Source organism: Dunckerocampus dactyliophorus, chromosome 17 (assembly GCF_027744805.1).
Source record: "Dunckerocampus dactyliophorus isolate RoL2022-P2 chromosome 17, RoL_Ddac_1.1, whole genome shotgun sequence".
NCBI lineage: Eukaryota > Metazoa > Chordata > Actinopteri > Syngnathiformes > Syngnathidae > Dunckerocampus > Dunckerocampus dactyliophorus.
Window position 1 is genome coordinate 1,090,815 of NC_072835.1, and position 27,989 is coordinate 1,118,803.

The window sequence follows — 27,989 nt, forward strand, 5'->3', positions numbered from 1 at the left end:
AAAGCAGCGTGGGATCATTTTGTGACGTCACACACGGCTGCCCAGGCGAGGGGAAGACAGGCTGGAAAAAACATGTAACGGTGCTCCGCATCCACCCTGCTGGGACCCAGCTCGCCTGAATAGAGCAAGTAAGCCTCCACGGCAACCTCTGCCATACACGTCCACTTTTTTTTTTTATTATTTTGCTCTCACTTTCACACCGGCAGATTGTCATTTGGTGTTCAAGTAGCCCCAGTTAACGCCTTTTAGTGCTAATCTGTCGCTAGCTAGCTAGCTAGATGGCTGGGCAACCAAGTAGCGTTAACACAGCAGAAGCGACCTGCAAAAGCAGTCATGAAGACAAGTAAAAACGCCAGTAACTTCATATGAATCCATTATTATTTTAAACGGAAGTAAAATACGTTTTGCTTGTGACAAAGTCTATCGATCAACTCTTATAAGTTGGATTGTGAAAAGTAATTGACACAAAACAACAACGCCTTACATGCATCATTTAAGTCGTACATGACTGACGTCTTAAAAGTCATCAAGCAAAATCCTTTGGTCGAAAAGCAACAAGGTTTGACAGTTTACGGGACGAGGAGTGCTCGGTGGTGCGGTGCGAGTATGCCGGTTGGGCGGGGCTGATTTGCTATTACGTTAATTCGCGCGCCCGTGGCCTAAATCCTACCCGGGAATAACATCACCCTGGAGCAGCCAGCGGTTTTGATAATAGGTTTTAAGTTTCCTGTCACATATAGAGGATCATTGACTAGTGTTTGTGTCTGTGGGTTCTTAAAAAGAGCACAGCCTCCTCTTCTGTAGAGAATCTTTACCCCTGAAGGAGAGTAACTTATTGTCTCCTGCTCATTTTGTATCATGTGAATGATGATGTATGTATGTTGCAGGTTCCCCTCAATCACATTGGGATTTAAGGGGGTGGTGGGGAAGGCCAGACCCCCTTTGGCCTCCCCCCCACAGATGGACAAAGCCATGAGTACAACCGGCAAAGCTAGTGGGCTCAAGCCCCCTAGTAAGATAGCTCGTCCACCTGTGGTGGCCATCAGGACCACCCCGTCCTCAGGTACGAAACCATCATGCTAACAATGTTAGCTGGCACTTGTGACTCAAACTGGGATTGCAGGAACGCTGAAACCCTCGGAGAAGTCCCTCGGCAGCATCACCTCCCCCACCCAGGATGGCGGCACTGACTTCCAGATGGGTGAGAGGGTCTGGGTCAACGGCAACAAGCCCGGCCACGTTCAGTTCCTGGGCGGAACGCAGTTCGCTCCGGGGCAATGGGCGGGCATCGCGCTGGACGAGCCTATCGGGAAGAACGATGGGTCGGTGGCAGGGGTGCGCTACTTCCAGTGCGAGGACGGGAGGGGGATTTTTACTCGACCCTCCAAGCTGTCCAGAAGTCCCCTGCCGGAGAAGGAGGCCAACGGGGGGCAGGCCCGGCAGGGAGTCCCGAATGCCGAAGGTGAGCCGGCGCCAGCTGGGACGACACCAACAGGTAAACACAGAATGTTACTCACTTTTAATAAACGACACCAAACCCAAGCCTTTGCTGTTTAGCTCAGGGCGGGAAGACGAGTGCCGTCCTGAACCGAGTTCTCGCATCCAGCGAGTCCATGTCCAACCTGTCTGATACAGAATCCGCTAAGAAGAACAAGCGGGAGCTCAGGAGAGGAGACCGTGTCCTGGTAAGAAAGCTGTCCTTTCATCATCATCATCATCACCACTTTTACCAGATATGCACCATGTCGTTTTTTCAAACTGATGCCATTAACTTTCTCCTTCTCAAGAGCGATATGGTACTGATAACCCATTTGAACAATTGAGGTTTAAGTGTCGTGTGTGCACACGTGGAGGTAAGAAGGACTGGAACAAACGAGGATGTGACCAAGTGTACCTGTTGAAATATCATGACATCACTACTATCAGGAGAACCAGAGTATAGAGGGGGAGGAGCCACCTGCTGTGGCCCAGCAAGGTGCACTGTATTCGGGCACACGTGCCGAGCAGCCGCTGTGACGCCACGGAGGTCTCTGGCAAACCTTTTGCACTTTTCAAACGTTGGCTGATAAGGTTTTTTGTGCTCCCAGGGTGTTTTTTCACCTTTATTGTGGAGCATTTGGCACAACATCCTTCCTCTGAAAGTGAAGGCCGGTTTGCAAGTGAGCTCCGGGGAAGTCACGACAGGCCGTTAACGACACAGGGGCACTTGATTTGCCTTATTGGAGCAAATTTTTTTCAATTATCAGTTATCTGAGTTATTTTTCATGTTATGGGATTTATCGACACCCCTAATCTTCAGCATACATTTTAACATTCTTAACAAGCCACGCAAGTGTAAAAAGAGGTCAAATAAAGTCAGTCAGAGCTACGTTATGCTAGGTTAGCATGTGCTTGGTAAATTGTGATTGTAATTGACATTGACGTGTCGTTGACATGTTATTAACTCATTCAATCCCAGCCATTTTTCAGAAGACAACCCCTTCATAGCGGCCATTTGAGACAACTACACCAACATAAACAACACAAAAAAAGGCTTGTTCTACATCAAAATAAGAATTTACAAATAACACCATCAACTAAACTGTGTGTGGTCATGATGTCACAGTCATAGCAGTTTTACAGCCACCCGGTGGCAGAAGTGCATTTGATAAGAGCTCGGCATGGATCTTTTACATGTATTAACACACTCCACCACAAGGAGGAGGTGGAAGAGCGTGGAGGAGTGTAGCATGCAGAAGGTTACGCATTGCAGGGAAATTTGAACACATGCGCACGCACACTAACGTGCACGCATGTGCACACAGTTTAGTTCCAAATGTGAAAATTGTAACTAGCTGATGGTGTTCTATTCGTAAATAAATAGTTATTGTGATGTTTTTTGTGTTGTTTATGTTGGTATAGTTGTTAAGCTATTTGAGCTGTCACAAAAGCAAAAAATGTACGTCAAAGTTATGCTTGAAGTGTATCTTTTCACAAAAAGCTGCTTTTCTCCCTTTTTTAGTTGGGAACTGCTATTTTCGTGAAACTTAACTATGTTCAACTGCTGATTACTAAAGAATGCAAAAAGGTGGAAACAAACTTTTTTTCCTGATGAAAGACGGGAGTGTAATGTGTCTCGTGGTAGCTTCCATGTTCATGTAGCCTTACACCACAATACTCTGTGTGCCTTGAAAGATCACTCAACTTTTGAAAAATGGCTGGGATTGAATGAGTGAATACATTGAATATTTTGGTAGTTTGAGCGTAGAAAACCTCATTATGACTTTGTAAAAACACTTTTTAACATTAGACATGAAGTAACACCCCTATATTCACCTTTGCTCTTCTTTTATTTTTGTTTACAACACATTGCACAACTCTTATGCTGCAGGGACTTGAGACGGCCGATAGCTAGCAAGCTAGCGAGTTAACCAGTTAGCCTCAAATTTATTTCTTAAAACTTACCCACTTCCACACGGGATGGGAGGAGAACTTTTTTTCCCTTTTAGTGTTAAGCTAATGTCATGTAAGCTAATGTGTCATCACTGCCACCTAGTGACCACAATGCTACATATGACTTGTATTTCCATATGTTTTGGCTAATAATAGACCGTAGTCTACCACCAAACAGCATCAACAGCATTCATTCATTCATTTGTGATAGACAGTGCTATAGTGAGGGCTGAGTGTATTAAAGTGTATGATTACCTCCTCAGGTTGGTGGGACCAAAGCAGGAGTGGTTCGCTTTCTGGGAGAGACAGACTTTGCCAAAGGGGACTGGTGCGGAGTGGAACTGGACGAACCGCTGGGCAAGAACGACGGGGCCGTAGCAGGGACCAGGTGCGTGCTTGCTGATGAACCACCACGCGCTTGATGGGACTCCAAACATACGTTACTAGTGGCTAACTTCTTACTACACTTGCAAGATGGAATTTCACCTCTGAATGTTTTAGTGTTATAAAGTCATCCCTCAAATGAATTCTTAAAAAAAGCATTGCTGTTTGGTGGTTGACTACATCCTGTTGTTAGTCTAAAATGCATCCATGCTTAATCCTCATTAGGGTCTTGGGGGGGGGGGGCAAAATGCACATTTAAGCAAGTGTTACATTTTGTTGGCCTAAACGTAGCATTTTCAAGCATAAAAATGTTCGAAATGAACTGAAATCCAAACCCATTTTAAGGCAATACCAGACGATGATGAAGTGTCTAGACTGGCCACTAGGGGTCACTAGTAACACACACGTCCAACCACAGGCTTTTATTAGTATTTTAGAATGATTTATCTCATAATAACAATCATAACGATAATCATCATCACCGTTATTATAATAACATGACTGCCGCTAAAGCTGAACTCTGAATTCCTGACATCACTTCCTGTCCACACGTGTGGAAGACATTTATTGAAACACGCAGAAGGAGTGTTATTTAAGTCTTATTTCCTCTTATGATGTCTACTATGTTGGGCAATGGGAGTGTGAAGGTGCCTATAGGGGTGTTATTTCTTGTCAAGAGGGCTCTAATCACGTTAAAAAGCATATTTAGAAAGTCACAAACAGGTTTTCTATGCTCTTACTACTAGAATATTCCATTTATGAATATTGACTCCTACTTTGTGGAAAGGGACTTATTGCGGTCGGGTGTGGAACCAATGAAGCGCCACAAAGGAGAGACGACTGATTTACTAGAGTACTTACGCTCATGCTTTATTTGGCTTGTATCACATGTTACATTTTACTCTTTGAGCTTTGAGGGCTAAGAATGTTGAAATGTGACCACCAAACCTTTAGTCTGTACGCGGTACAGACGAGGTTTGGTGGTGGCCACAGTTTGACCCTGGAACGGATCGTTTTGGGGAAAATTGAGCAATATGTGGTGTTCCATGGGCAGAAATGTCTTTTTTGTGTGTGTGTGTCTAACTCCACTCCTGTCCTCCTCAGGTACTTCCAGTGCATGGCCAGGTACGGCCTCTTCGCCCCCGTCCACAAGGTGATGCGTATTGGTTTCCCGTGCACCACGCCCACCAAAGCCAAAGGCTCCCGCAGGAGGTCTCTCCTCAAGAGGAGCCCCAGCGCCTCCTCCATCAGCTCCATCAGCTCCACCACCTCCTCCATCAGCGGCAAACCCAGCCGAGCGGGACTGGTAAGATGTCTCGGGTCCAGCCGCTGTCCGGCCAGCCCCGTGAACTCGCCTTTCTCGTTCAGCTGACAGAGACATCTGCCCGATACGCTCGCAAGATCTCCGGCACCACGGCGCTGCAGGAGGCGCTGAAGGAGAAGCAGCAGCACATCGAGCAGCTCCTGGCCGAGCGCGACCTGGAGCGATGCGAGGTGGCCAAGGCCACCAGTCACGCCGGGGAGGTGCAGCAGGAGCTGACTCTGCTCAGGAAGGGCCGGGATCAGGTACGAAAAGAAATGAATGCATGCGGCCCATGCAGTCTTTTGAAAATGAAGCCCACTTTGTGTCCCCCAGTACGCGGTGGAGATGGAGGCCAAGCTGGACCAGCTGAGGTCCATGGTGGAAGCAGCAGACCGCGACAAAGTGGAGCTGCTCAACCAGCTGGAGGAGGAGAGGAGGCGAGTGGTTCGCACTTTAGCGTATCTTAGCAAGTTGAGAATGTGATTTTTAGAAATGTTTTTCTGGTCTGACAGAAAAGTGGAAGACCTGCAGTTTCGCATGGAGGAGGCGTGCATCACCAAAGGCGACCTTGAGGTAACTTACGTAAGACGGCGGGCGCTCCGGCTTGCTAGCTTGCTAGCTTGCTCGTGAGCTGTCACTCCTTCATCACCCTGCTGTGTTTTTTTCATGAATTCATTTTTTTTTTAAAACGAGTCTCATCAAACATGAATCCAGCTCGGAGCTGACAGCGACGTCGACTTCCACTTTCTCACATTAGCAAGTTCTTCCGCACCGCACGCAGCCAAGCATCCACACAATATGGCTTTTCTCCACGCTTACACGTCTACAGCATCATAAACAAGTGGAGGATGCCCATAAGGGTACGCTGTAGTTGTCTGCTTACCTAGGACTCAATATTTCAGCGGATAAAGAGCTTTTTCTGACGTCATGCCTAATTCACACGCACGCCCTTTTACTTCTCCTTCTTGCCTGCTTCTGTCATCTTTATCATCATCCGCTACCTCTGGGGTGTCCAAAGTGCGGGCTGGGGGACCGTTTGCAGCCCACCGCGCATTCACAAAATATTATTTCACCAGAAAACCTATTATACAAGAGTGAAGTTAAAATACAAAGATAAAAATAAGTGATCTCATGAGAAAAAGCCGCAACTATAAAAGAATAACGATGGAATAATCTAAGAAACTAACAAAACGACAAAGTTAGCATTTTTTGAAAAAAAATCAGGTTACGGAGTAAGTTATGTTACGGGAATAAAGTCAAAATATTATGGGAATAAAATCATAATTATGTGAAGAAAATTTACAAGAATAAAGTTGAAATTGTCGGGGGGAAAAACAGCTGTCATTTTACCAGAATAAAGTCCAAATATTTTAGAGAAAAAAGTTGTCTTCAAACTAGAAAACGTTGGAATTTTACGAGAACAAACTTGAAATATTATGAGGGAGGAAAAAAAGTAGTCGTAGCATAGAATTGAAATATAAAAATTAAAAAAAAATTTACATGAGAAACAAAACAACAAATAAAGTTGTCATTTTTGGAAAATTAACTTGTGGAAAAAGTTATTATGTTTCAACAATAATGTCAAAATAATATAGGAATTAATTACAAGAAGAAAATTTACAGGAAAAAAGTTTAAATAGTTGGAAATAAATGTAAAAAAAAACCCCAGCAAAAAGTCATAATTTTAGGAGAATAAATTGGTAATATTATGAGGAAAAATAAAGACATTTTAGTAGCATAGAGTTAAAATATTAAAGAAAAATACATTATAATAAAAACAAACAAAATCGAGTTGTCATTTCTGGAAAATTAAGTTGGGGAAAAAGTAATGGTACGAGAATAAAATCAAAATATTACAGAAATTAAATCATAATTATGTGCAGAAAATTGTGCAGGAAGGAAGTTGAAATAGTTGGTGGGAAAAACCTGCTGTCACTTTACCAGAATAAAGTCCCAATATTTGAGAGAAAAAAGTCCTAAAAGTTGTAATTTTACAAGAACAAGATGGTACACATATTATGAGGGAAAAATGACATTTTAGTAGCAGAGAATTGAAATATTAAAGAAGTCGTATTTAAAAAGTCCCATGAGAAACAAACAAAACAACAAATAATGTTTTTGGAAAATGAAGTTGTGGAAAAAAAGTTCTAATGTTTTGACAATAAAGTGAAAACGATGTGGGAATGAAGTCCTAATTACAAGAAGAAAATTGAACAAGTTGAAATAGTTGGGAAAAAAATGTAAAACAGCAGAAATGGAAAAAACTGCTGTCATTTTACAAGAATAAAGTCAAAATATTATGAGAAAAAAGGTCATATTCTAACTGGAAAAAAGTCACAATTTTAGGAGAATAAAAGGGTAATATTCTGAGGAAAAATAAATACATTTTAGTAGCAGGGATTTGAAATATGCGAGAAAAAAGTAGTGGTAGTGCTACGAAAAACAAACAAAACACAATCAAGTTGTCATTTTTGGAAAGTGATAATATTTTGGCAATAAAGTCCAAATATTCTGAAAAGAAAATGTACAAAGATTATTTGTAGAAGAAAGTTGAAATATTTGGAAAATTAAAAAACAAACAGCAAAAATGTGAAAAAAAGAGCAAAGCGTGAAGTTGGTATTAATAAGGGCTTTTCCACTTACAGCATATGACAAAGCTGACATATAACAACTTGTTAGCATATCTTTATAATACTTACATCCTTAAATATAGGAGCTTTGGACAGCCCTGGTCTAGCGTGAATGTTGTTTACATTCCATCCTGTCTCACATTTAATAGCATCTTCACCTTATTCTTTCTATTTCTGTGGACATCAGCGCAATTCCCGTCTGTCCTGCTGCTCTTTGTGTGTGTGTGTGTGTGCACGTTTGTGTCACAAAGCCTGCATGTCAGCCATGTCTCTCTCGCTGCTGTGTTGCACTAACAGACGCAGACCCGCCTGGAGCACGCCCACAATAAGGAGCTGGAGCAGAGTCTGCTCTTTGAAAAGACCAAAGCGGAAAAACTCCAGCGGGATTTAGAGGACACTAGGGTAATGTGGCGGCCCCGTGGCATACTGTAGTCAACAAGACACACACACACACACACACACACACACACACACACACACACACACACACACACACACACGGTGGGGCAGTGACCCACCAGAAATAGCAGATGGAGCTGCTGTGGGAACTGTACTGTACCTAATGTAGTGGCCATCGTGTAGCACTCTGCTAACCTCACTGCCGGTGATGCACAGACCTTTTTATTGTCCAGCCAGCACCCGCCAGTGCTAACAGCACGGCTAGCAACAACTTGTCTTTGGAAGCGCAGGTGGCCACGGTGTCGGAGCGCTCGCGCATCATGGAGCTGGAGCGGGAGGTGGCCGACCTCCAGCTGTGTCTGCGGGCATCCCGGCAAAAGGAGGACGCCGTGTCTCTGTCCCAGCAGCAGATGAGCAGCCTCAAGGCCCAGGCGCAGTCTCAGGAGAAGAAGGTAGAGGTTCTTGCTCAGATGCAGTGGCGGTTCTGGCTTGAATGACACTCATATCGACTCACTATTCCCTCTTTTTTGATTTCACATTTTAGTAGTGAAATCACATGTTTGCCATATCATGAATATAATATACATGTAATGTTAAGAACAAAATATGTTGTGTTTTTGAGTAATTACTGTTGTAATGTCCTATTTTCCCACTGTATAATCGGTGGCGTCGCTGCGTGGGGCTAAATTCAGGTATCAACATATTGCCACCCCTACGTTAATGACACACCCCTGCGGATAATTAATCTGAGGGCTGAGGCTTTGCGTGGTTTGATGGCATCTGAGCAGCATGGGGGCGCAAGCATCCCGCCTGTAGAGGGCACCCATCTGCCACACACCCTGACTTGAGCGCTGAACACAAATAAATGGGATTCTCTCTCTCGCCCCCACCCACTTTGCGGAGAATGCCACCCTGGGCAATTGCCCGTATGGCCCATAGCTAGAACCGCCGCTGCCAGGATGCATGCAAGATGTCCATCGGTGTTGACTGCAATGTTGTCCGCCGTAGATCAGTGAGCTAAGTGTGGACCTGGAGAGCAAAGACCAGGAGCTGCGGTCTGTTCAGGAAGATAAGAAGTCTGTGCAGCAGCAACTAAGTAGCTTGGTAAGAAGTCATCTTAGTACTTCCACTAATGGACAACAAGTTCATCATTGGACAAAAGAAAGTGCAAGGATGACACATGTTGCTCTCTTTTGTTGAGCAAAACGTCAACATGGAATCTTTATGGCGCATTTTCAGCAGCACTCGTCTTGGTTCACTTGTGTTTGTTTGCGCTCGGGGGGCGTCGATAAAAGTGCCCTCGTTAGGGGGAATTTAGTCCACGAAGTTCATTCCTGCCTGCTGAAGTCAAACTACAAGAACCAGAATAAAGTCCAAATATTACGGGAATAAAATCAGAATTATTGGAAGAACATTTACAAGAAGAAAGTTGAAATTGTTGTGGGGGGGAGAACCCCCAGCAGAAATGGAAAAAAACAGCTGTCATTTTACAAGAATAAAGTCCAAATGTGAAGAGAAAAAAGGTAGAATTTTAGGAGAATAACTTGGTAAAATTCTGAGGACATTTTAGTAGCGTAGAGTTGAAATATTAAAGAAAATGTTTTTTTTAAACACTAGCATCATATACTGAGAAACAAAACCAAGTTGTCACTTTTGGAAAATTGGGTTGGGGAAAAAGTTCTGTTTTGAGAATAAAGTCAAAATATTGTAGGAATAAAATCATTCGTGTGTGAAGAAAATGTTGACATCGTTGGGCAGCAGAAATGTAAATAAGCAGCATTTGACCAGAATCAAGTCCAAATATTGACAGAAGAAAGTTGTCATTTTATGAGAATAAAGAAAAGGAATGATGTTTTAGTGGCATGGAATTGAAATATTCCAGAAAAAAGGTTCTTTTTGAGGAACAAACAAGATAAAGTTGTCATTTTTGGAAAATGAAGTTGCGGAAAAAGTTGTGTAACGAGAATAAAGTCAAAAAAGTTATGTGAGTAAAATGGTAATTACAAGAAGATAATGTATAAGAAGAAATAGTTGAAATAGTTGGGGGGGCACAGCAGAAATGGGGAAAAAAACAGCTGTCGCTTTACCACAATAAGGTCCAAATATGAAGAGAAGAGTGGTTTTCTAACCAGAAAAAAAGCTGATTGGTGCCTGCTAAGTGAAAGCAGAAGAAGAATGTTGGTCTTCAAGCGGGTGTTTCTCCTCTCCAGAGGCTGAAGCTGGAACAGGCCGAGGAGGAGAACGCCAGGATGGAAAAGACCACGCAAGGTAAACACGGCGGTCACCTCACTGCCGCGTGTCCTGTCAACCTTACACGTCACCTCGTCTGCCTCCTCGCCTGCCACTTCACCTGTTATCAAACCTGTCAACCAAATCTGACACTCTTACTTCTCACCTCAACCGTCAACTGGCGCCTCACCTATGATCTCATCTGCCACCTCACCTGCCACCTGCGCGCGTAGGCTGTGGCTGTGGTTACTGTTGTTGTTGTCGTTGTGTGCGTCAGAGCTGGAGCAGGTGAAGGAGGAGGTGCAAGTGCTGCGAGAGGAAAGCCGGTGCAGAGAAAAGGAACTGAAAGCTGGCTTGGCTCAGGTAGGATGACAAGGAGCTTTCTTTCTGGACTCCTATTTCATATTTCCAAAGAAAGAAATGTTGAATGTACATCCAGCACGTGGAAGAAGAAGCATCATCATCAAGTATGAATTATGAACACATGAAATCCTGAAGGATGTGCTGCACATACGCCAGCGCCTTGGTCTCCCGAGTCCTCGGCGTGCCCGTGCACGCTCCGGCGAACGGGATGCATTATTTCATGATTTCAGGCTATTGGGCGGCAAAACATTGACTCATGTCGGCACGCTGCTCACGTTTGCCATGTCGTCTCCTTGCAGGCCGCCGGGACGTGCGAGGAGATGAGCAACGAGAGGAAGGCGCTGCAGACGGAGGTCAGACCCAGGCCCCTCTTATTGTTGCTTTGTGTGCGTGCTCTCACGGGAAGTTAAAAGTCGTCGCGGTCGTTTTTGAAAAGCAGAAAGGACTCAGGGCGATGCTCTTAAATCTGCTCGCTGCTGTCGGTGGTGATGATGTAATCCTCACATGGTACGCTGAGCCGTGCTATGCGTGCGTGCGTGTGTGTGTGTGTGTGTGTGTGTGTGTGTGTGCGTGTGTGTGTGTGTGTGTGAGAAAGCCCGTTTCTAGCGTTGTTGTTTTAATGATCTTCACAGCAGCATGGCTCTGACATGTACAGTCAACATACACACGACAGCCACATCAAAACATCAGGACACCCCATGGAGGGTTGTGCTTGTTATCCACTCCAACTTTGTTTAAGCAAACGGGCTACATCTAAAACTCAACTGGCGGCTCGTGCATCCATTCTGGAAGGCTCGCAGACACCTTGGCAAAAGTTACGTGAAAGTATGCAATACAGTATGGCATTGTCTGGAATGAACAGAGCGAGCCCTTTTGTCAGTCATACTTTCTCTTTATCCCTATGGGTGGAGGCGGGGCCGCTAGCGTACACACCAGAGTGCAGAAGAGCGTGACGTAGTAGAAATGATATTCATAGATATTGTCATATATCATTTCATTTTCTTAAAACTAAAGTTAGAATCTCTCCTCGTCTCGTTCTCATGGGCCCGATCTCGTGTGTATTTTCATTTCATTATAAATTCTTTTTTTAACTCTTTTAATATAGTAATATTTGTTGTATTATTGAATTATTTTATTATTTTTAACGTTAATTGTAGAAAATATTTGTAAGATATTTTTGCTTTTTAAAATACTTTTTATCGTATCAAGTAAAAATATTAATCGTTTTTGCTAAATGTATTTGTTCTCACTTTGGACCGAAAATGTGTTATTTTTTTAATTGTCAAATCCAATTTAAAATGATTATTGCGTATTGATGAATAACGAGTAATAATGGTTTCTTCTGAATACAATGCGAACTATTAGAATGGAACAGCAGTTGCACAGATTTGCAGTTTGTTGGTGAAACACTACAAAGTATCAGTGATCATAATCAAATGTGTCACAATGTCGCCATGAATATGCTTTCACAGTGAGAGGCGGCCCATAACTGCAATGTGGCCCACGGTGAAAGCCAGTTTGACGCCCCTGCCTTTAGTACACTCCTCTAAAATGCACTTTGGCCGTGTAATTATGTGTGTCGACGTTTTCAAATGTGACGTAGGTGATTTTAAAACTGCATTTGCTTAGTTAATGACCATTGTTTGAGAATTCCTGATCTAAAACATGTAAAATATTACGGCTTAAAGAAAGTGTATAAAGTAACAGCCAAGTAAAAAGTATACTGTATGTGTGCACGTGTGAAGATGCTCTGTTGGATTTTCCCTTAAAAGAGTTGAAATAATCTGTTCCAGGATCAAACTTTGTCCCTTTATTAAGCGTGTTTGAAGTCCCATTTTAGCTGAAACAAAAAAAGATGAAGTTGGGGTGATGCTGGAGATGACTGTGTGCTGGGAGGGTGAGTCCCTTCACATAAGAACTTCCGTGTCCTGTTCTATGGTCATCGTCGCTTTTTTCTTGCACGTGTTTAATTTTTGTAGAAAATGTTGATTGAATCCAGAATTCTATGACTTTTGGGGTCTTTCGGCAAGGTTGCAAAGGTTGCGGGTGTGTTTTTGTGCTGAGACGTGCATTAGCAGGCTGACATGATGCTGAATGACCCACTGAGCGCATTGTGCACGCATTGTTGCGAGCCGGGAAGGCAGGAACAGCTGCGCTAGAGTGGGGGCGGGGCTTAGTGGCGCTTACATAATGGGAGAGAGGGGGGAAACGGTTCTCTACTCTCTGCCGTCCCCCTCCAACAGTCTCACAGTGGTGCTCGGAGGGGAGGCGATGCCTTATTGATGCTCGGCGTGGAGTAGCAAGGAGGCGTTTAGCGGCAGAGCTCCAGGTGCAGGCATGGATGTCGTGGCGGCGCTGCATCACGCCTACTCAGGAGGCGTGTACTCTCCTCACTACCAGGTACAAGTCTCGCCGATTTAGCCTCAAAGCACCTCGGAGGACCAAACATGTAGGTCCCGCTTATTTGACCTGTTTGACTTTTCAAGATATGGTTGCAAATGGTGATTAATCATGATTAATTGGATTAAAATGTTGAATCATTTGACAACCCAAGTACAAAGCGTGCATCTGAAAGTATTAATGCATAAAAATGAATGTTATCAATCATGAACCTCATCCCAAGTATTTAACTTGGCACCTTATTTGGGGGGAAATGATTGCATACATAAACTACAGTATGCGTAAATATTGCTTATTTTGTTCAGCGGTTTTGACAAAAATGGGATAAAAATCTGAAATAAAAATCTACATGTTGTATTTGTGTCCACGTAGCTTCTCAGTCATCCAGGTTGTAGTAATCAGCAATGGATCTGTCACCTTTCCACCAAAACCATTCTTCAGTTGTAACATTTTTGGTGTGCAGTTTCCCTGTTGATGTCCCCGGTGGGTGTGTCCCCCAGGGGCGGCCTGGTGTGGTTAGCAAACAACCGTCCTGCGTGACAATAAGCTCGTTTGCCTGCCTGGTGGCAAAACAACTCCTCAGTGGCCACTCTTCTCATGGACTGAGACAATCTTTGGGGTAGAAGTGCCAGGATATTGTTGTAAGCAGATGACAGGAGACGGTTTGTTTATAGACATCATGCTTTTGTGTAAAGGTTGCCTGGTCATTGCACTCATCACTACACCGCACTAACATTATTGAGTTTGCCTGTCGGGACGTCTGAGGGTGTTGGTGGGTTTGGAATGCATCATAATGTTATGTTTGGAGACCACCACCTTCCAGCTTGGCTGTGATGGATACTTTGTTCATCTCCTGATGGATTGGAGAAAGGCCTGGTTAGTTAGTGCTGCTTACAGACATGTCCCGGCAGCTCTCCCCCAATGATTATCTCCTTCCATGGGCAGAGTTATGCTACCAGGCAGGCCGACCACATATTTGTATGCAGGACAATCGTTCACCAGCCACAAGAACAGCAACTCTATTGTCACCACCCCCAGCAGGGAAAGTTGAAATGAGAGTCTAGTTGCCTCCATTCAACCTTTGCAGGTTCTAGCTGTGCTTAGGTCAGACCTTTTTGAAAAGATTTGAAAATCTATATCTTCATGTTTTATTCCACTTGTGAGAACCATGTTGGAACCTCAGGCTAAAAAGCGTAACTTGATTTTAAAGTGGTCTCAAGGCACAATGAAGAGACGTCATGCAGAAGCACAGCGGCTGGACGAGATGAGCATGTGACCTGATGCTTTTGACAGGCGTGGTTGCGTGTGCACGGTGCAGGGTGATATCTTTATGTGTAGTCTCCACACACAACACACTCATGAACAAAACAACCCAAGTGCACGTGCACATTTATCTTGCTGCAGCTCATTAATGTGAAAGTCCTAATTAATTATTGACTCCCGATGTGTTTAAAGCGTGTTGGACAGTTTTATTTTTAGACCCCTTTAAATCAGGGGTCTCAAACTCAATTTGACTGGGGGCCCGTGGAGGTAGAGTGTGGGTGAGGCTGGGCTGCATCAAGTATTGGGAGTAGGACTGGGAATGTCAGGGTACCTCACGATATGATACCATTGACAATACATCCATGTGATAACACCACTGGTAGTTCAGTGTTGGTGTTTCCTTGTCCCTGGAAGTATGGAAGTAACACTGACTTGCCCGGATGTTGTAGGCTGCAGTTCCGCTACTCTGATGTCCGGTCATGGGCCGCAAGATACGATTTGGTGGACCACAAATGGCCCACGGGCCGCGAGTTTGAGACCCCTGCTTTAAATGCTTTTAAGCGTGTCACTGAATGAATACCTTTGCGTTCATTGGTGTGATTACATTTACAAATGATACCAGAGATGCATGATATCTTTGAAACCTATAACTTTATAACTTAAACTTTTATAACTTTGTACTTCTCCTAGAACGTAGGTAGGAAAATATCAGTTCCCGACTAAAAAGGAGAGAAAAGCAGCTTTTTGTGAAAAGATACATTTCAAGCATAACTTTCACTTTAACACAAATATTTTTGGTTTTTGTGACAGCTGATATATTTAAACAACTACACCAACATAAACAACACAATAACCATTTATTTACAAATAGAACACCATCAACTATTTACAATTTTTACCTTTGCAACTAAACTGTGTGTGTGCGTGCGCATGCATTAAAAAGTCCCGACGATGCCTAACTTTTTGCATGCTCCACTCCTCCACGCTCTTCCACTTCCTCCTTGCTGTCGAGTGCGTTCATACATGTAAAAGATCCATGCCGAGCTCTTATCAAATGCACTTCTGCCGCCTTGTGGCCGCTGCTTGAACTGGTGTCATCACCTCTTTGTGCCTCTCGCACAAACAGAACATAAAAGGCGTATAAATCGTCTTTGCTATTGAGTGGGTTAAGTTGGCTTTATTGGTATGATGTCATATTTCTCTCCCAATAATTAGCGTGCACCCCTAAATGATGCTGTTGAAAGCTTCAGATGGCACCTCTCCATTCACTGTCTATGGACATACACGTCATTGTGTGTATTTGATAGAGCAGAAAGATAACAGAAAAGTGGTGTGTGTTGCTTCCTGTACATTATTCATAGAAAGACCTCCACGTGTGTTTCATGTTTCTGTGCAGCTGGACGCTTTGAAACAGCAGAATTCCAAATACCAAGAGGAGCTCAGTCTTTCCCAGGAGCAGCAGCACCTCCTCCGCAAGGAAATGTAAGCGCCACCATCCTTTTTTACTTAACTGCAGAGACGACCAGGCATCTTGGGGAGGGGGGAGGATTTCATTTGTGCCATGTGTTTTTATAATAATAATATGTTTGCACTGCATGCTGCAGTCCTTAAAGTCCACTGCCAGCTTTACAGATGCCAGGTATCCACCCATAGCAGATGTCATAGCAGCAGTAATACAGCCATCCCTTGTTTATAGCAGTTAATTGGTTCCGGGCCCGTTGAGTCAATTTGCACAATATAGGATTCAATGTTAATAAATATTTGCAAAGTTAGAGCATAGAACACATGTTTGACTTTTTAAATACGGGTTTTAACATGAGTAGAGCCCTGTAGACATGAAATTACACCCCTATAGTCATCTTTACTCTCCTATTATTCTTTGCACAACTGTTACGCTACAGGGACTAGCAAACTAACAAGCTAGTAAGCTAACCAGTTAGCTTGGAATTTATTTCTTCTAAACTTGATAAAGGCTTTCAAATGGAGTGGGGAATAAGGACAAAGTAAGAAACCACTTCCACACGGAATGGGAGGGGAACCTTTTTTGACTCTGCATCCATGGCTCCATGGAGTGCAGGTAGGGTCATGGATGTTTTCTGTGTCTTTTATGTCTTATTTTCTCTTAATATTTCTGCTACATTGGGTAACAATCATATTTAGAAAGTCATGAGCAGGTTTTCTATGCCATAACTATGAAAATATTGCATGTATTCATGTTGAATCCTACAAGTTACAGATTGCGTCTGACTGTCTTGGTGACTCAAGCGTGCTGCAGTAGCACTGGAAGTCATGTTGCCGGCTACACTTTCCATGTTAAAGGTTTAGAAAAGGAATTGGGAAATGCCAGGCAGGCCAGATTAGATGCTTGGCGGGCCTTATGTGGCCCGTGGGCCGCAGTTTGCCCACCCCTGTTTTATACACTGGTTGGTCCGTCCATTAGGTACACACACTCCACCCAATCAATCCATTGCAAGAACTGTATCAATAACTCTGCCTTTTTGCCTTAAACAGCAACAGGAGAAGGTCCAAATCTTCAAGATAAATCTTAAAGAGCTATGATGAAACCACCATCAATAAATACCTCCTAATTTCACATTATTGTCTCAGGAAAAAACAACAGACATTTTTGGTGCAGCTCTTGGATGGTGCAGGTGGATGACATGAAAGGGAAAATACCATTAAAGATGACGCTTCTTGTTCTATCCTGATGTTCACTTTTATTTTTAGCCCGTGCTTGTGTGTGTGCGTGCGTGTGATGTGTCTGCACGCGTCTCCTCCTCATGTCCTTTTTACACCCCGAGCCGTGACGTCAGAGCTCCAGATGGACGTAATTGGTTGTACCGTCATCCCAAAATAACAATAATCAAACACTTCCTGCTTGCAGCCATCCCGTGGCTGTGCGGGTGTTATGTAATGCACTTTGTCCTCCTTGCAGTGCCTGGCTGTGACATCATTGCGTGTGTGTGTGTGTGTGTGTGTGTGTGTGTGTGTGTGTGTGTGTGTGCGAGCGGATGCTCTGATGTGGAATCAGTACAGCTTTGTCGCGGCAAAGAGAACAGCTGTTGACTCCTCAGCTCGGACGCACGTTAGCGCGAGGGAGGCTGCCGTGCTTCCTGCCGCTTGTCAGCAGCCGCGTGTTACCATCTTCTGCTTGGTCATAATCCACGTCAGCCAATGTAGCCCATTTTTTCTTGCAGCAACCATTCCATCCCATAATAACAAAAGGCTTGAGTAGAAAATGTCCCCATAGGCAATAATGGAAATAGAAATAATGTGTTCCATGGCCATGACAACACCTTTATGATTGAAGTGTCCTGCATGTGTTGCAGAACATAATGCGATGTAGGAATGGTTCTGCTGGAGCTGCTCCATCCAGTACGACAGACAATAAATACGCATACAGCCATCCCGCGCCACCTTGCACTTCCAATTTCACGGCTTCACTCTATCACCTTTAAAAAAATGTATGAATGAATAAATCGGCGCTGTTTTGTGGTTCAATACGGCCTGTTACTCGTCCAAAAAATACAGTATGCATATTTAGCAAATGTTACATAGTTGTGGCCTAAATGAAACATTTTCAAGCATAAAAATGTCTAAATGAAGTCAAATCCAAAAATAAGGCATTCAGAAGATGCATTGAAAGGTGTTGTGATGATACACTATGCAGTGTTCTACACTGGCCACTAGCTGTCAGTAATGTTACATCAATGAGACAATAGTCACCACAGGAAGTACTGGGAAAAAAAAAAAAAAAGAACAGCATGGAACTGAACGTCTGAATCAGTCTTAATTTGTCTTATGTCTACTATATTAGGTAATAGGAGTAAAAAACTGTCTATAGGGGTGTTATTTTACATCTAGAGGGCACTAGTAATGTTAAAAGGTGCATTTAGAAGGTGGTAAACAGGGTTTCTATGTCTTATATGTCTTATGTTTTTCTTATTATGTCTGCTATATTGGGTAATAGGAGTGTAAGGTGACTATGGGGTGTTATTTCATGTTTAGATGGCTCTAATCATGTTAAAAAGCATATTTAGAAGGTGGTCAACAGGTTTTCTATGTCTAATATGTCTTATTTCTCTTATTATGTCAAGTATATTGGGTAACAATCATATTTAGAAAGTCCTAAGCAGGTTTTTTCTGCAATAAGTATGAAAGTATTGGATATTATTTGTATTGGATATTATTCATTAATATTGAATCCTAATCCTACTTGACGGAAGTTGACTTATCGTGGTTGGGTGTGGACACAGCCATAAAGGAGAGATTATTGTATTTATAAATGATACAAACTTCAAATTGTACGGTTAGCAAGTGAAGATGTGCACCTTTGTCCAGATCTGCGCCAACATAGCAGCACTACATCTCTCTTCTATTGGCTGCCAGTAGAGGTGTGTACCTAATGAAGTGTCCTGGCATTGAACGCATCGTTCTCCTGTCACATGCAGAGAGATGATGTCCAAGCAGGACGCAGACCTCCAGGAAACCTCTGCCGTCTCAGACAAAGACCGTGAGCTGGAGACGCTCAGGAACGAGGTGTGCACGTGAGGGGATGATGATGTCGTCGTTGTCGTCGTCTTAAACGTCTCGGCATCTTTCCAGGTGGCGGCGCTGCGAGGCGAGAACGCCGTGGCCAAGACGCTGCAGTCGGCTGTGGAGACGCTGGAGCGAGACAAAGCACAGCTGCAGGAGCGCGTCGGCAGGCTGGAGCTGAGGCTGGTGGGACGCAGCGCCTCCGAGGATGGCGGCGGCGGGCGGGAGGCGACGCTCTCAGGTGAGGAGTTGAGTGTCCTTGTGTCTTCTTTGTTGACTCGCTGGTGCCCCCCACAGGCGAGGCGGCGCTGGAGCAGCTGAGGGAAGAGAAGGAGTTCGCCGAGGGCCAGGTGAGACGGACTGGATGCCGCCATCACATGACATACATACGAGTTTTACTTAAAGGGATAGTTGGGATATTTTGATATGAAGTTGTATGGCATCCCCATCAGCATTGTAGTCCAATAACAGCGACTAACCTCCCCTTGGTCTCCTAAATCCAGTTCTGGTCAGATTTCCGTGATGAAGAACGTAGTTCCACTTAGTTGCTGAGGAGAATTAAGTAAAGACTTTGGTTTCTCAGAACAATTTGCCTTCAAAAGATTAAAACATTTGCATCACAAAAATGCCTTCTCAAAAAGTCAAAGCCACATCCATCTTGTTAACGTGTGTGTGTTCCACAGCGGAAGAAGATGCGAGCGTCTTCATCACATTCACATGAATGCACAGGCGACAGTGCGCGGGGCTACGGTGGGAGACGATGTAACGCCGAGCGTTTCGTGGGGTTTGACTTTTTGAGAAGGCATTTTTGTGATGCAAAAGTTTCATCTTTTGAAGGCATATCGTTTGGAGAAGCCAATGTCTTTACTTAATTCTCCCCAGCAACTAAGTGGAACTACGTTCTTCATCACAAAAATTTTAGGAGACCAAGGGGAGGTTAGTCGCTGTTATTGGACTACAATGCTGATGGGGATGCCATACAACTTCATGTCAAAAAATCCCAACTATCCCTTAAACACGCCGCATCTCCGCTGTCAGATCAACTTCCTGAACAGCGTCATCGTCGACCTGCAGCGGAAGAACGAAGAGTTGAAGATCAAGCTGAAGAAGCTGGCCTTGGCTGAGTTCAATGGCAACGATGACGGGTAAGAAGCAGCCGTGGTCCCTCCATATTGGATTTCTTACCCTTGTCACGTATTATCCAGCACTGCTTTACCCATACTGATATCAACCCATACTCATACCGATATCAGCAGCAGCTCTTCCCACAAACTAAACATGCTCCTTATTGCTTTTCTTACCAATTTACCAATACTGTCCAACACTTCATCACCAATACCCATATCAACACATACCCAGATCAACACGTACCCATATCAACACATACCCATATCAACACGTACCCATATCAACACGTACCCATATCAGCACGTACCCATATCAACACGTACCCATATCAGCACGTACCCATATCAACACATACCCAGATCAACACGTACCCATATCAACACGTACCCATATCAACACGTACCCATATCAGCACGTACCCATATCAGCACGTACCCATATCAACACGTACCCATATCAGCACGTACCCATATCAGCACGTACCCATATCAGCACGTACCCATATCAACACGTACCCAGATCAACACGTACCCATATCAACACGTACCCATATCAGCACGTACCCATATCAACACGTACCCATATCAGCACGTACCCATATCAACACGTACCCATATCAGCACGTACCCATATCAGCACGTACCCATATCAGCACGTACCCATATCAACACGTACCCATATCAGCACGTACCCATATCAGCACGTACCCATATCAACACGTAGCCATATCGGCACGTACCCATATCAACACGTAGCCATATCGGCAGCAGCTAAAAACCTGTTGGAAAAGTAAATTTGTTTTAAACGTAGACATTAGATAGATAGATGGATAGACAGATATAGATTATTGATCTACAAGAGAAATTGACATTTCCAGCAGCTCTGCAAATATGTCCGAACAAACGTAATCACTTAGAAATAAAACAACCAAGGCAAAATAGAAGAGATAAGAAAAATAAGAAAATAAAACAAGATCAAATAAATACGATGACTTGAAACTGAAAGTGCAATAGTACATCATAAGGTCATAAATTAGAACTTTTACAAAAGGTTGTAATCTGATGAGAAGTACTTGTAATATTACAGTGTTTTTTTGTTTTTAGATAAACTTTGGAATATTACAAAATTCAGTGGCAGATTACTATCACTGTTCTGTTCCACTGAAAGACTGAGCAGATCATTCCTCCCCCACGCCATGCTGCTTTTCAGCACAACAGAAGGGGTGCCATAAAAACACACACAGCACTTATTACCTTATCATGATGTAGTATTGTCATCATTATGTAGTATTATTACCATTATGTATTATTGTTATCATCATGATGTAATATCATTATGTATCATTATTATTATCATGATGTAGTATGATTATTATCATTATCTATTATTATCATGATTTAGTATGATTTCATCATGATGTAGTGTGATTATCATCATCATGTAGTATGATTATCATCATGATGTAGTGTGATTATCATCATCATGTAGTATGATTATCATCATGATGTAGTGTGATTATCATCATGATGTAGTGTGATTATCATGTAGTATAATTATCATCATGATGTAGTATGATTATCATGATGTAGTGTGATTATCATCATGATGTAGTGTGATTATCATCATGATGTAGTGTGATTATCATCATGTAGTATGATTATCATCATGATGTAGTGTGATTATCATCATGATGTAGTGTGATTATCATCATCATGTAGTATGATTATCATCATGATGTAGTGTGATTATCATGATGTAGTGTGATTATCATCATGAGGTAATATCATGATGTATCATTATCATGATGTAGTATGATTATCATCATGATGTATGATTATTATCTATTATTATCATGATGTAGTATGATTATCATCGTGATGTAGTATGATTATCATGTTGTAGTATGATTATCATCATGATGTATGATTATTATCTATTATTATCATGATGTAGTATGATTATCATCATGATGTAGTATGATTATCATGTTGTAGTATGATTATCATCATGATGTAGTATGATTATTATCATGATGTAGTGTGATTATCATGATGTGGTATGATTATCATCATGATGTAGTGTGATTATCATCATGATGTAGTGTGATTATCATGATGTAGTATGATTATCATCATGATGTAGTATGATTATCATGTTGTAGTATGATTATCATCATGATGTAGTGTGATTATGATGTAGTATGATTATCATCATGATGTAGTATGATTATCATGTTGTAGTATGATTATCATCATGATGTAGTGTGATTATCATGATGTAGTATGATTATCATCATGATGTAGTATGATTATCATCATGATGTAGTGTGATTATCATCATGATGTAGTGTGATTATCATCATGATGTAGTGTGATTATCATGATGTAGTATGATTATCATCATGATGTAGTATGATTATCATCATGATGTAGTGTGATTATCATGTAGTATAATTATCATCATGATGTAGTGTGATTATCATCATGATGTAGTATGATTATCATCATGATGTAGTGTGATTATCATGTAGTATAATTATCATCATGATGTAGTGTGATTATCATCATGATGTAGTATGATTATCATCATGATGTAGTGTGATAATCATGATGTAGTATGATTATCATCATGATGTAGTGTGATTATCATCATGATGTAGTATGATTATCATCATGATGTAGTGTGATTATCATCATGATGTAGTGTGATTATCATGTAGTATAATTATCATCATGATGTAGTGTGATTATCATCATGATGTAGTATGATTATCATCATGATGTAATGTGATTATCATCATGATGTAGTGTGATTATCATCATGATGTAGTATGATTATCATCATGATGTAGTGTGATTATCATGTAGTATAATTATCATCATGATGTAGTATGATTATCATCATGATGTAGTGTGATTATCATCATGATGTAGTATGATTATCATCATGATGTAGTGTGATAATCATGATGTAGTATGATTATCATGATGTAGTGTGATTATCATCATGATGTAGTGTGATTATCATCATGATGTAGTATGATTATCATCATGATGTAGTGTGATTATCATCATGATGTAGTGTGATTATCATCATGATGTAGTGTGATTATCATGTAGTATAATTATCATCATGATGTAGTGTGATTATCATCATGATGTAGTATGATTATCATCATGATGTAATGTGATTATCATCATGATGTAGTGTGATTATCATCATGATGTAGTATGATTATCATCATGATGTAGTGTGATTATCATCATGATGTAGTATGATTATCATCATGATGTAGTGTGATTATCATGATGTAGTGTGATTATCATCATGATGTAGTATGATTATCATCATGATGTAGTATGATTATCATCATGATGTAGTGTGATTATCATCATGATGTATGATTATCATCATGATGTAGTATGATTATCATCATGATGTAGTGTGATTATCATCATGATGTAGTATGATTATCATCATGATGTAGTATGATTATCATCATGATGTAGTGTGATTATCATCATGATGTAGTATAATTATCATCATGATGTAGTGTGATTATCATCATGATGTAGTATGATTATCATGATGTAGTGTGATTATCATCATGATGTAGTATAATTATCATCATGATGTAGTGTGATTATCATCATGATGTAGTGTGATTATCATCATGATGTAGTATGATTATCATGATGTAGTGTGATTATCATCATGATGTAGTATAATTATCATCATGATGTAGTGTGATTATCATCATGATGTAGTATGATTATCATCATGATGTAGTATGATTATCATGATGTAGTGTGATTATCATCATGATGTAGTGTGATTATCATCATGATGTAGTATGATTATCATCATGATGTAGTATGATTATCATGATGTAGTATGATTATCATCATGATGTAGTATGATTATCATCATGATGTAGTATGATTATCATCATCATGTAGTATGATTATCATGATGTAGTATGATTATCATCATGATGTAGTATGATTATCATCATGATGTAGTGTGATTATCATCATGATGTATGATTATCATCATGATGTAGTATGATTATCATCATGATGTAGTGTGATTATCATCATGATGTAGTATGATTATCATCATGATGTAGTATGATTATCATCATGATGTAGTGTGATTATCATCATGATGTAGTATAATTATCATCATGATGTAGTGTGATTATCATCATGATGTAGTATGATTATCATGATGTAGTGTGATTATCATCATGATGTAGTATGATTATCATGATGTGTGATTATCATCATGATGTAGTATAATTATCATCATGATGTAGTGTGATTATCATCATGATGTAGTATGATTATCATCATGATGTAGTATGATTATCATGATGTAGTGTGATGATCATCATGATGTAGTATAATTATCATCATGATGTAGTGTGATTATCATCATGATGTAGTGTGATTATCATCATGATGTAGTATGATTATCATCATGATGTAGTATGATTATCATGATGTAGTATGATTATCATCATGATGTAGTATGATTATCATCATGATGTAGTATGATTATCATCATCATGTAGTATGATTATCATGATGTAGTATGATTATCATCATGATGTAGTATGATTATCATCATGATGTAGTATGATTATCATCATCATGTAGTATGATTATCATCATCATGTAGTATGATTATCATGATGTAGTATGATTATCATCATGATGTAGTATGATTATCATCATGATGTAGTATGATTATCATCATGATGTAGTATGATTATCATGATGTAGTGTGATTATCATCATGATGTAGTGTGATTGTTTTTGTATTTGTCCTATTGCCTCGGTGCTTTTATTTTGTGATTAACTTCACGATGTCTGTCTTTTTTCGGAGAAACACAAAAAGTGTTAATATGACAAGATTCTAAATGTAAAAGTCAGACTTTTAAATCATTTTAATGTATTTTTAAATGTAGATTATTTTTTAGAAATGCATTTTTTAAGAAAAACTTGCTGAAAAAGTCAAAATATTTTTTTCCCTTTTGTGATTCAGTGAAATATGAAGTTTTAACATGAAGAAAAGATAGTCAGGATCAAAGTGATTTAAAATATGAAGTTGCATGTTTAGGAAGAGAACATGGAAGTGAACATTGATGTCTTATGACGTCTTATGATGTCTTATGATGTCTTATGTCTTATGAAGTCTTGTGACGTCTTATGACGTCTTATGATGTCTTATGTCTTATGACGTCTTATGACGTCTTATGACGTCTTATGACGTCTTATGACGTCTTATGACGTCTTATGATGTCTTATGATGTCTTATGTCTTATGAAGTCTTGTGACGTCTTGTGACGTCTTGTGACGTCTTATGATGTCTTATGTCTTATGATGTCTTATGACGTCTTATGTCTTATGACGTCTTATGACGTCAGCCATGTTGGCCGCTCCAGGGCTGCTATGTCGTGTCTCGAGGGCTGTGCTGGTGTTCCCAATGAAAAGACAAGTCCCATGTGTCCCATGTGTCCCATGTGTCCCATGTGTCCCATGTGTCCATGTGTCCATGTGTCCATGTGTCCATGTGTCCATGTGTCCCATGTGTCCCATGTGTCCCATGTGTCCCATGTGTCCCATGTGTCCCATGTGTCCCATGTGTCCCATGTGTCCCATGTGTCCCCATGTGTCCATGTTGACCAAATGTTGGATGTTTTTCAAAGGTAAAGAATGAGAAGTTGCGTGATGAGAAAGTCAGTGCAGTGCAGGAAGTCAAATGTATTTTGGAACGAACGTTCTTTTTTCGAGATGCAAAAAGTGCAAATACGTGTTTGTCATGTCAGGGATGAGGTGAGTTAAGTTTCCAGAAGGACTTGTGTCAAATTCTAATTTGCCAACCTCGTCTCTCCCGTGCCAGTTTGGAGCATCCTGAGTCCAAGCGCGAGAAGAAGGCCACGCCGCGCCTCTTCTGCGACATCTGCGACCGCTTCGACCTTCACGACACGGAGGACTGCCCCACGCAGGCCCAGAGCCCCGACTCGGTGCCGCACTCCAGCTACCGCGGCAGCCGGGCCGACGAGCGCCCGTACTGCGACATCTGCGAGGCCTTCGGCCACGCCACCGACTCGTGCAACGACGACCAGACCTTCTAGGACTTCCCCGTCCGTCACGCCTGCACATGTATTTTTATATGGCCGCGCACGTGCACGCGCACGCGCACGCGCCCCCAAACACGCTACTTTAGTGCAATATTTACCCACCTTTCTTACTCAGCTATTCTAAAACCTTCTTTTCATCATTTTAGCACGCATGTGGCGCCAAGAGGAAGGACCTGTGACACTTGGACATTCCTGTGAAGCTAACAAGCATCAGCTAGTACATCACTTTAACGCTAACTAGCATGGTCTCCACTACTTCCTGCAAAATGATCTCGCTATGCTAGCATTTCAGGAGCTTCCACAAAAATGTTACATTTTTTAAAAATGTTATGGCCACTATTTTTTTAAACATCACCATGAAATCTTATTTATCCAGTGGTTGTGGTTACGTTACCTTACAGTTGCGTTTTGTTGACAAAACTTTCAGCGACATAAGCTAGCACCTGCTGTTGTGTTCTACTGTAGCAGCTCTCTCTCCTTTGCACTGTTTACACTTTCAAAAAAATAAGACATTTACTACGATATCGGTACATCGAGGGGGGGGCGGCAGCACAGTTGTTTCTTGTTGGTGATGACAATATATCATTTTAACACCATTCACAATTATGCTTAGCACAAGCACAGACTGTAAACCTTACTTGGCATTAGCGTAAAGCACAGCTGCTTAGCATATGTTAGCAAAAGTACCCAGCTACAGCGAGCTAGCGTAGCTTGGTCTGTAAAAGGACCCTGTAACGAGAGTTAGCGTCACCATCTCAGAAGCTAACAGTTACAAGGCAAAAATATTGTCTCTCCTGACCTACAAAATGTTCTATTTACGTACAAGCACAACTTTGATGACTTTGTAATCCACATTGTGACAAAATAAATGTTCAAACCTTGTACATAAGAGAAAAATGAAGACAAGCTGCTGTCATAGCTGGCGCTAGCTAGCTAACGCTTGCTTGTGCTAGCTGATGTTAGCTAGCTAACGCTAGCTCGTGCGAGCATGAAAAGAGCAGCGCGGTGGCGTTACCATATGCTATTTTTCTGCCCTGTTAAGACGAGCCCTGTGCTCCCGTTTGTATGGAAATGTTGTGACCTTTCTTAAACAGTAGGTGATTTTTGTTGTTGTTCTTTTGTGGAATGATTTCTCTGTGTGACAGCGTGTGTTGAAATGTCGTGTTGACACTTTTCTATGTACAATAAAACAATGTGTACTCTTTCATCAAACAATACAAAGAACAACAAAACTTTCTCTCCTTTGCATTTCCTCCACGCATGCCAAGAAATAGCGTGTCATCATCAACAGGATTAACATTGAAATACACAGCAAGTATCAAAAACAGCAAAGAAGTAGCGAGAAGGAAGTCGTGTTTTTCGAGAAAAGTTGTTTTTCCAGTCTTTTCTGTTGTATTTTTAGAAATAAACATGTGATAATAGATTTTTACCGGAAGTATCAACCTGTTGCCTTAGCAGAAAAAAAGAGATTGCAATCTGATGGGAATAGTGACGATATATTTACAGACAAGACATTAAAAAAAAGTCCTAACATGACGACAATAAAGTTGTAATAGTACGTGTTTTTTTATTAGTTTTAATGTATTGAGAATCTAAACGTAAAAGAAATCAATTTTAATTTTTCAATGTAGATTATTTTCAGAAATGCATTTTTTGAGAAAAAAACTTTAGAGATTCCGTGCAAATATTGCATTTTTAAAAATGTAATTTGGTGAGAATAAAGTTGTAATATTACAAGGGTTTTTTTAGAGATTTTTTTTTTAGAAAAAATTAG

At 41.3% G+C, this 27,989-nt stretch overlaps 1 protein-coding gene across 3 annotated transcripts; it reads left to right on the forward strand.

Moving 5' to 3' along the window:
* Positions 1-27,817, forward strand: clip1b (CAP-GLY domain containing linker protein 1b). 3 transcript variants are annotated; one of them, XM_054756867.1, is made up of 22 exons: positions 1-128; positions 888-1,063; positions 1,124-1,495; positions 1,558-1,685; positions 3,696-3,820; positions 4,921-5,122; positions 5,185-5,382; positions 5,453-5,556; positions 5,632-5,692; positions 8,047-8,151; positions 8,439-8,600; positions 9,157-9,252; positions 10,359-10,416; positions 10,655-10,740; positions 11,040-11,093; positions 15,800-15,885; positions 18,855-18,942; positions 19,009-19,180; positions 19,237-19,289; positions 19,978-20,084; positions 25,975-26,237; positions 26,362-27,817. In XM_054756867.1, exons 2-21 carry the CDS (start codon positions 961-963, stop codon positions 26,207-26,209), a joined length of 2,595 nt encoding a protein of 864 aa, XP_054612842.1. In that variant the 5' UTR covers positions 1-128; positions 888-960; the 3' UTR covers positions 26,210-26,237; positions 26,362-27,817. The 3 variants fall into 3 exon arrangements, with proteins under 3 accessions (XP_054612842.1, XP_054612841.1, XP_054612843.1); XM_054756866.1 differs by having other exon boundaries at positions 25,975-27,812; XM_054756868.1 differs by lacking the exon at positions 8,047-8,151 and having other exon boundaries at positions 25,975-27,812.
* The last annotated feature ends 172 nt before the right edge of the window (positions 27,818-27,989 follow it).